Here is a 10058-nt window from a genome sequence, read left to right as displayed (position 1 = left end):
ACCTTGATACCTACCAACATTTACAGGAAGTCTATTATTACAACTTCTAAATTTAGTCACTAATAATCTGTCACCCTTTGTTAACTGTTCTAAATACTGTTCTCTGCCAAAATCTGTCTTAAACACCCTATAACTGCTACTTAATGATTTTGTTTCTAAATTATGATGCCAAGTTACAAGCCACTGATCTTTCAATCTCTGTTCCATAGCTTTCTTCACCCATCTTGAATTAGGAACATCTTGCAACACCACATACCAGACATTCCACAGTCATTACAAATATTCTTTATACAAGTTTACCATGGAGAACTATGAAGCCCTAACCTATCCAGCTGCAATAGACATTGGTACATTAAATAACACAGTTTAGTATTTTTACCTGAAATTAGCTTAGACCAATAACCTATCTTTTTTTTTCTTTATATAAGTATCAAGTGGAAATACACCCAGTTCACCATACACCATGTCATTACAAGTATTCTCATGAACACCCAAAACCTGCTTTAAAAATTTCATGTACATATACTCTAACTCCCTAGCAATATGGTAACCCAAAATTTCAGCTGCACAAGTCAATATAGGTAACACCGTGGTGGTAAATAATTTGAGTTGTATATCCACTGGCAAGTCAAACTTCCTACACTTACTTATTAATGAGTACATTGCTCTTGTGGGTGTGTCTTTTAGCTCCAGCTCACCTTTGCAAAACCTCCCATTATAATTTAATAATACTCCAAGATACTTATACTCTGTCACTACTTCAATGTTTTTACCACCAAATTCAAGTTCATAGTTAAATTTTGTCTTCCCCTGCTAAACACTACTATTTTTGTTTTGTTACAATTTAGCTTCAATTTCCATTCATTACAATATAAATTCAGAGCAACCAGTGCCTGCTTCATTCCATCCTCACTGTCACACAAAATAATTGTATCATCTGCATACATAATCACAAATAGTTTAAGATACATGTTTAAGAAATCGTCACCAAAATTTACATAACTGCAATTATATTAAATTAATTTACTTTCAATATCATTCACATAAAAAGCAAAAAGCACCGATGATAAATTTTCCCCCTGTCTTACCCCTACATTGCAAACAAAGGTGTCTGAAATCTCCTGGTTAAGCATGACACATGATCTGATATTATTGTACATATTTCTGATTACATTTAGAATTTTTCCTTGCATCTCTTCCTTCACAAGTTTACACCATAAATCTTCACACTGTACCATATCAAAGGGTTTCTTGTAATCAACAAATAAACAAAATAGCTTTCTCTTCTTCCACTTAAATAAATCAATGACACATTTGAAGAAAAAATATATGATCCAGAGTGGAATATCTGTGTCTGAAGCCCGTTTGTGTTTCATTAATGGTAGATAAGGTGTTTGAATAATCATTAAGTCTTTCATTAAGTATGGAGGTGAACAGCTTCCCTATGCAGCTAAGTAAGGTGATGCCCCTGTAATTACTAACATCCTGGATGTCTCCCTTGTTTTTATAGAGTGGCACTATTGTACCCACCAATCATTTAGCTGGCATGACACCAGTATCAAGTACTTTTTAACATATTCATTTAATATCATATCAGATGCTGGGGATTTATTGTTTTTTTTTACTTCTTAATATTTTTAACTACCTCTCCTTCACTTATAGGATCATTAAGTACTGATAAAATTTCAGCATCCGCACAGTCTTCATCATTTGTAATATTCACATCACTATTGTCAGAATTTTCATCACCCGCTAGCTGCTTAAAATGCTCATAGAATTCATTTAGTGTTATGGGGATCTGATAAGTTCTTTTCTGACTAATTAAAATTTTCCAATATGCTTTAGGGTCATCACTCTTATATTTTCTAAGTTTCTTTATTAAGTTATCCCTCTCCTTATTCTTCACTCTTTTTAGATTTGCTTTATTTTTCCTGCTTTTCTCAATCATGTTGTTAAAATTTACACTACTTCTATGCAAATGAAACCTCTGTCTAGCTTTGTGGTATTCCTTTCTAGATGGCCAGCACTCTTTATCATATCCCACTGAGGTGGCATTATTGGACTTTTTCATGAATGATCTTTTCTTATATGGTGGGAAAGTTGCAAGTGCCACCTCAATCAGTATTTGTTTTAAATCTAGATTAATAGCATCCATGGGTAATTCATCTACTTTTGCAATCAGTTCATTTATCTTAGTTTCATCAATATTACTCACACATAAAAATTGTTTTTCAACATTCCATTTACTTTGCCTTACACCTGATTGTCTTGATTCCTTTGCCTCTCGGTTTACAACAGGCACCGTACTTTGCATCTCACATTTGATCCTTGCATGTAGTCCACAGTGTACATCAGACCACAAAGGTTCATAATCTAATACTTTAAGAACTACAACATATTTCACAATCAATGGTGATCCTAAAAAGTAGTCAATAGTTGTATTGTTTGCCAATGCTGCAGTCCTCCCCTAACCTTCCATTCAATATATAAACTTGATCATTCTTACAAACATCCAACAACTTTTTCTCATATGAATTCCTATCTGGGGTTAAGTCCTGGTTTGCTCTAGTCTCAGTTATTCCAAAATTAGTTAAACTTACAGACACAGGGTCCTCAGCAGCCTCAGAAGGAACATCAGACATAGTGAGAGTGTGAGCATTAAAATCACCACAAAGCACATGCAATGCACATAATCATCACATGAGTAAGTAAGCAAAAAATCATCCAGCTCGTCATAGTGCTCTTCATTACCACATCTAGAGTGTGAGGGGGGAATGTAAACACAGCTTATTACCAGTTCCCTACCAAAATTTACACTATTTCTATCAACTTTAACTGAAAGTAAAGAATCATAAGTGTTACTAATATGCCTCCACTTAAAACTAGCATTTTTCTTGATGGCCATGAGCAAACCCTCAGATTTAAACCTGCTTAATTTGCTTCTGTCCTTAAAGACAATGTCAAAGCCGATATTTTCCATATTGTTTTTTACATTAATTACATCAGTATCATCACACTTAGTTTCACATCAACAAATCACACCATAATCTTTAATAAAGTTAACAAAATTCATAGATAAAAACTTTGACGTGATACCGCAGACATTAAGAGACGACACATTAATATAATCCAGGGGAGGAACAAACTGAACAGAGTTAATATTACTTACACTAACACTATTATCATGCCCAAGTATGTGCTGTGCCCCAGCAGGGCCATCCTAGGCCCTTGTTAAGTGATCTAGATTTAACCTTTTCCAATCAGGAGCAGATATAACAACCTTTTCTAAGTCATCAGGACAGTTTATAACTACAGGTCTACCCCCACTGTGCAACTATACAAGAATGCTCCCCTCCCTTGTGGACACATTTTTCACTGTTTCTTGCCCTTTAACCATATTCAACATTTTAACCCTTAAGGAGGTCATGTCATCATTTATATACACTTTTCTTTGCCTACCTTTCAGTTTTTTTTTTTTTTTCTTATTTTGCATAATTTCATTTCTTTTCTTTCGGTGGCAAAACCTCACAATCACTGGCCTACCTCCTTCCCTGGGCCTCCGCAAATGGTGAACAACAGAAATGTCATCCTGCTCAATTTTCACTCCAATAGTATCAGCATGTTCTATAACTTTACCTTCCAGCACCTCCTCACTTTCGTCCTCTTCTTCCTCTCATCCAGAAATACGTAAGTTCTCCCTTCGGGAGTACTGCTCCATCTTGTCATGTTCATACTTGAGCAGGAGGCAATTCCTCAGCATTACTGCGATCTTGTTTTCTAATTTATCCCTGAATTCGTTGAAAGCAGTAGATACAGCCGTAGACACAGCGACCGAAATTATGCTGCCAGGCTGGACAGCATAACAACTGCATCCTTAATCGTCTTACTTACACTTCTGCTTTCCCTTCCATCATTGCCGCTGGTTATATTAGCAAGCTCGTTTTCTACCTTTGTCTTCACTAATTCTTCAGGTTCAGACCCAATGAAGTGTGCCATTCTTGTGTGGAGTTCAACAATAGAATTTCTTTACATGCATAAGTCGGTGAGGTGGTACAATATATACATGGCAAAACACACCACCTTGTTTACCTTCTGTGGCTCACACAACAGTACAGGGAAGACTTGATAGTACCTTCAGTACTGGCAGTAGAAATGTTACTCAGGCCCTGTGGCACGTCACATCAGTAGTCAGGTACTCAGAAGTTCATTTGAAAGCAGTAGTAGCTTCCAGGTTAGGATCGTATCGGAGAAACTCCCTCAAAATATAGAGCTGTGTGTGTGTGTGTGTGTGTGAGCTTATTACATTTATCATTTTTCTAACATTAACCAATATGAATGTGATGCAAAATGTTTTTGTTTACAACATTTTGCATCCTTTAGCAAGATGTATTTCTTTCTTCACATTTGTGTTTGTAAATTCATGTTAAACAAATGAAGTATTGCTTAATTTCAAGAGGTGCTTATAGATATTAATGAGGTGGTAAGCCTGCAGGTAATGGTTATGCTATAAGCTTGGTAACCCGTTTTGTTGAGCGAGCTGTGATGCAGTGCAAATATTTCAGCAGTTGGTGTGTTCACTTCTCAAAGAGAGGGCAAAAACATTGAACGTGGCGGACACGTGACCGTCACCAAGGAAACAACACAGTGGCTAGCTGAACACTAACTCACTAATTCAGAACACAAACTGTATTTCATCCTGTACTAGCTGCAAGCCAAAAGGAGAGCATCAGACAGCATCTCTAGGCTGCACGAGTGCACGGGGACCGTGCTGGTTGCAAGGAAGCAGGGTGAAGCACCAGACCTCTCATTCCTCGGTATTTTTTCAAGCTGTGTTCTTCGGCGACAATTTGTTCCCCGTGAAGGCAGCTTGTTGAAACATTCGGGGAATGAAACACCTCTATCTCCACCCTGCTCTTTCTCTCCCCCACAATCCCTATCCAGTGCTGCTTTTCACCGGAAAATAACAAACAGAAAAATAAAAAGAATTAATAATAATAATAATGATAATAATAATAATAATAATAATAATAATAATAATAATAATAATAATGATAACTTAAGGGTTTTGGTTCAAATGGCTCTCAAATAGCTCTGGTGTAGCTGAGGGCACCCTTGGTTCACCGAGGGCATCAGCAGGGCCAAGGGGACGATTGTGGTTCCCCTGAATCTCCACAGAGCAAGCAAATTCACTCCTCAGCTTGTCATTGGGCCTACTGTGGACAGTCCTCATGGTCACGTCCGTGGACACCCTGCGGCTGTCAGGTGAACACCGGTAATGCTTTGCGTCGGTGTGGCCAGTGCAAAATGCACGCCTGGCTGCCCAGCCGCTCAGTTTAAGCAGCACCTCGCCAGCACGGGCAGTGTTGCAGTCTGGTGGTAGACTGATAAGTGTTCTTGAAAGCACTCACAGGTGTCACAAAATCAGTCTTGTATTTACACTGAGTGCATCAGATCCTACTTGAAGGCAAGCACTCATCAAAAATGTAAACATGCAATTCACAGGGAGACCAGCAAACAAAAGTGCACAACTCACATCATCCCAACACTTGAAAAAATGAGCACGATGTGATTCTTTAAACGATCGGCTGTTTAGTCCTGCTCCTGACGACGAGTCTTGAGCCACGTGCTGACTGTCGGCAGCGTGGAGGGGCTGGGAGGTGAACGCGACGTGTTCCCCGAGCCGAGCTCTGCTAAAGGCCCCAAGAGACTCTCTGAAGGGTTTTAACCTAAGCTAACCTAGCCTACCCTAAGCCACCTATCCTAAGCAGGCATAACCTAACCTAACCAACCCGTGCCTGAGGAGGATGAATTGCTACAGTACGACCAAACCGCAAACTACAAAACTGTGATGTCCGTTATTGATTGTTTATGTTATGGACGATTTTGAGCACAAAACACAGTGGAATCACTTCACTCTGCAGCCTCTTCTTCTCTCGTCCCCCGGCGACCTTGGGGACTCGTTGGGAAGAGGGGTTTGTGGGCGGGGAACGCGGAAGTGCTCGTTCTTTGTACTTGAATGGAGACGAGAGCTTAAAATAAGGCAATCCTAACCTGACCTGATCTGACCTGACCTGACCTATCCTAACATAACCTGATCTAACCTAACCTAACCACTTTCCACTTCCTGGCCAACCCTTTAGCCATGAACACAAGTGCAAGGTTTGCCTGCTTCAGACTCTTGCCACGGTCTCCAAAATCCTTCGTACCAATGGTGGAATCGGAGGCCGGGTCAAAATGGAGAGATTCTCTGACGGTCACTGCATCAAATGCATGCCACAGAGTCTCCCTTCGACGTGGTGTCTGCTCTTCCTCAGGACTGTGAATTTGTTTGCTCCAGCCTGCTTGGATGGAAGTTTGCCTTAGCCAAAGGTGAAGATTGGAACTGCTGGGGAGTGAAAAAGTAGAGCTTTAAAACCTACACGCCTTAGGACTATGGTAACGCAAGGCCAGAGCAAACCTCCTCCCTTGTCCCCCATATCTTCTGCCCTTCTTATTTCCTAAGCCATTAATTACCTGTCCTCTGATAAACTCCTGCACTTCAGGGCTTGCATATGGAGAAATGGAGTTTTCAGCTGCTGTGGACTCTTCAGGGTCTGCTACCTCAATCCCTTTGCTTGCTTTCTGAGCTCGCTGATGATGTTCTGCGGCAACCTGATTTTTCTACACCCTGAAAACATTTCATAAGTATTTCAGCTGTTTTGTTGATAATTATCATAACTTCAAAAACTCCAATTTGTCTTTCATATACCAGATTCACATTTGTAGCTGCCTCTGCAAAGTGGTGTTTTCACACAAAACAAAACAAAAAGCTATAACAACGGTTCAAAGACAAACGCGAACTGACGCGGAAAACTCGATAAAGTATACAATTATAGCACTCACAACATTGTGAAGCAAATAACAGCAGTCACCAGGCTTGGGGCGAGGCTGTGGTGGTGTCTGGACTGCTCCCCCAAGCTGCTGCTCAGTGATGGGGCACTGTGCGGGCACCTGACGAGGGACGCCACCTGCCGGACAGGCAATGCGTCAGTCACGGTGGCTTTCGAGTGTGTACATTCACACGGTGTACACTTGCCTCGGGAGAGCCCACACTGTCACCTGACTGTTGAGGGCTTTATGAGAGACCACAGTTTTCATCTAGCCTGGCTAGTTGCAGCTGCAAGTAATGGCTCAACACTGCCTCAAACTACCAGGTCTTTTGTTTCTGGTGACAGAAGCTTGCATTCCAACCACTAGCACATGTACATGGGTGTGGCAGACACATAAATTGGTGGTGTGTGCACCATCTGCAGGCAAAGTGTCTCATGGAGGCGACACCAGTATCACCATTTGTAGGAACAGGACAAACCATGATTTACTTCATGAAAATAAAACATTGAAATGTAATGACAACACAAATTCAAAAGAAACTCTACTGTTATCAATATAGTAATAAGCAAAAGTTACTCAAACAGACATACTGCATTAAACAATAAATGAAAATATATATCAAGGTATTCTGCATGAATGAGCCTTTGTCACACAAACAGCTACACACACACACACACACACACACACACACACACACAGGCCATAACAATGCACACTGACACATCGCCACAGCCACCAGTGAACACTTATGTCGCCACCAAGCGAAACTTTCTGAAAACCGTGACAACATTATTATTATATTATTACATCACATTATATTATGTAGCTTTCATTGCGATACCATCAGCACCATGGCTTCCCTTCTCTCTCCGGCAGAGCTACAAGCTTCCTGAAGAACTGCATGAGGAGCTGCTCTCAACAGTCAGTCGCCGGGACGACGTGCAGGCGGTGTCCACCCTCATATGTAAGGGCGCGCCCATAGAGCTCCTGGGTGGCCTTTCTGTCCTCAGACTGGCTGTCACCACCGACCGCTTACACACCGTCAGCCTGCTGCTGGCTAGCGGTGCACCGCTGCCTGCCAGCCTGCTGCAGGAGGCTTGGCAGAGCCCCGACGTGACTCACAGGGTGCTGGCCACCCTCACCACCGTGAGTACCTTCCCTTCCCTGTCTCACAGAACTACCTCACTGTAAAGGTGAGGACGAGCACCGGTACTGGACCCAAGTCTCAGCGGTGGCTCCTTTGCAGAGTGGAAAGTGTTTGAACAACTTGGATGAGTTATAGGTCTGTTGGTTGTAGAGGACGAGCCTTTGTGTTTCAGTGCCGTCAGTTTCAGGTTTTAGTGGTGCACATGACAGACCTGCAGCACACCAAACCTGTCCAACATTACAGGTCATGCAACAGAATCTTGTCATTTCATAAAAGGACACTTCAGTGTAATGTTTAGAACAAGCAATGAAGTAGATCTCATAATACTTGAATCCATGTTAATTCATCATTATAATCCTAAAAGTAATTGTAATAATGCTTGTCAAACCTAATATTTGATTATAATTCATCATTATAATCCTAAAAGTAATTGTAATAATGCTTGTCAAACCTAATATTTGGAATAATTCTTTGTATTTTTCCTTTTTTTTGGGACAAGGTAAGGTTGTATTTGTACATGCACTTTTAGATTTGTGACACTTAATGACACTTCTGCATAGCTGCCCTACCTCTCTCTCTCTCTCTCTCTCTCTCTCTCTCTCTCTCTCTTTCTCTCTCTCTCTCTCTCTCTCTGCGCACGGTGCTTACCTGATGTGGTGACCATCCTTTCCTCACAGGCCTACTGCTGCCGGCTGCGTGCAGAGCAGCGTCGCCTGGAAAAGGTCAGCAGCGCCCTTGTCGAGGGCATCGACAATCTAGTGACAACCATCGAGGGAAATACTCCCTGGCAGGCAGCCTGGCGATGGGGAAAGGAGACTGACCGGCCAGCACTGAGCGACCTCCTGGCAAAGGCAGCGGCTGCCAACTGCCCCGTGACTGCCGCCTTCCTGCATAGGGCAGGAGGGTGGACAGTCTTTAATGGAGCCTCTGGTGGCACTGCCCTCCACGCTGCCCTGGAGGCTGGCCACAAAGGCATGGCCGAGCTGCTGATCAGGGACCTTGGGGGCTGCCCGTACGTGCCGGACACACATGGTCGCCTTGCGGTGCACATGATGCCTCACGAGGAGCAACAGAGGCTGGAGCAGGTGAGGCTGCTTGCCTGTGTACTCTTTTGGATGGCGGCATGAACTCACTTCACCAGCTGATCAAAACTTCAGCACCTGTCGCGCTTATTTCGTCTGCTACGCCTCCTTGGTCACACTCCTGTAATAATCCTGACACACGCATACACTATATGGAATTTGTCACCTAACAAAATATTGCAAAATATTGAAATAACATGACCGTTTCCATCAGAGTGCTGGATTTGGTTATGCTAAGTTTACCTTAATATTTAGCTCACTAAGTTCATTGCTGATTCTTTCGTTGCATAGATTATGATTTAAAAAATCATAATTTCACCCAGAAATAAAGTAACTATCTCATAAATAGTAGGCTAGGATGATTTACATTCAACCCGAAATATTTCTATGTAACAAATGTGTGTACAGCAACGAGGGACAGAGAAAAAGATGACTCATTAAGTGGGTGGCTGGCACAGCAGTTTGGTGAATGTCAGACAGACATTGAAAGGGAGGAATTTAAGTCACAAGAAGTCACCATAATAATGGATATGGCGTGCTGAAGGCACAGCTGATGTATTTTCACACCTTGCTCCTTTTTAGTGGTGGCGTGGTTAATTCTTTGGTCAAGAACTGACTCGCCTTATCTAATGAGGCCGCTCCGGCATACCAGCGTTACCGAATCGGCGCTTTTCGTTTTGTTATGATAGAGTCACCAGGTTGGGGATTACCGAAGCCATGAGAACACCAGCTGTGAAAGTGGCTGGAGGTGTCACCAGGCTGGTAAGGCTTTCATTTGGGACTGTTACCAAGCGACTGTGAAATTGGCCCTTTGGTATTTCTGCCTTGTCTAATGAGTCCCTCAATGCCGCAGCAACGGCTCGCTAAGCTCACCCGTGCACTCCTGCAGTGCTCTAGGATGATGTCATCTGGCCCTGGAGATTTAGTCATTTTATGTTTATCTGTCTGTTTAATGATGC

At 42.1% G+C, this 10058-nt stretch overlaps 1 protein-coding gene and 1 long non-coding RNA gene across 9 annotated transcripts in view; one reads left to right on the top strand and one right to left on the bottom strand.

The window, feature by feature from the left end:
- LOC135095293 (serine/threonine-protein phosphatase 6 regulatory ankyrin repeat subunit B-like) overlaps positions 1-10058 on the top strand; it is a 55510-nt gene that overhangs the window by 41637 nt on the left and 3815 nt on the right. For all 8 annotated transcript variants that reach the window (XM_063996051.1, XM_063996050.1, XM_063996052.1 and 5 more), the window contains 2 exons: positions 7747-8016; positions 8695-9102. In XM_063996051.1, the coding sequence (XP_063852121.1) occupies positions 7747-8016; positions 8695-9102 (678 nt within the window). The remainder of the gene's footprint in view (positions 1-7746; positions 8017-8694; positions 9103-10058) is intronic.
- Positions 5024-7750, bottom strand: LOC135095295 (uncharacterized). The gene is made up of 3 exons (XR_010264227.1): positions 6883-7750; positions 6514-6667; positions 5024-6385 (listed from the first exon to the last, which is right to left on the bottom strand). It is a non-coding gene; the product is annotated as an uncharacterized LOC135095295 (long non-coding RNA).

Source organism: Scylla paramamosain, chromosome 48 (assembly GCF_035594125.1).
Source record: "Scylla paramamosain isolate STU-SP2022 chromosome 48, ASM3559412v1, whole genome shotgun sequence".
NCBI lineage: Eukaryota > Metazoa > Arthropoda > Malacostraca > Decapoda > Portunidae > Scylla > Scylla paramamosain.
Note: the sequence above shows the minus strand (reverse complement) of the source record. Positions and strands in the feature narration are given on the sequence as shown.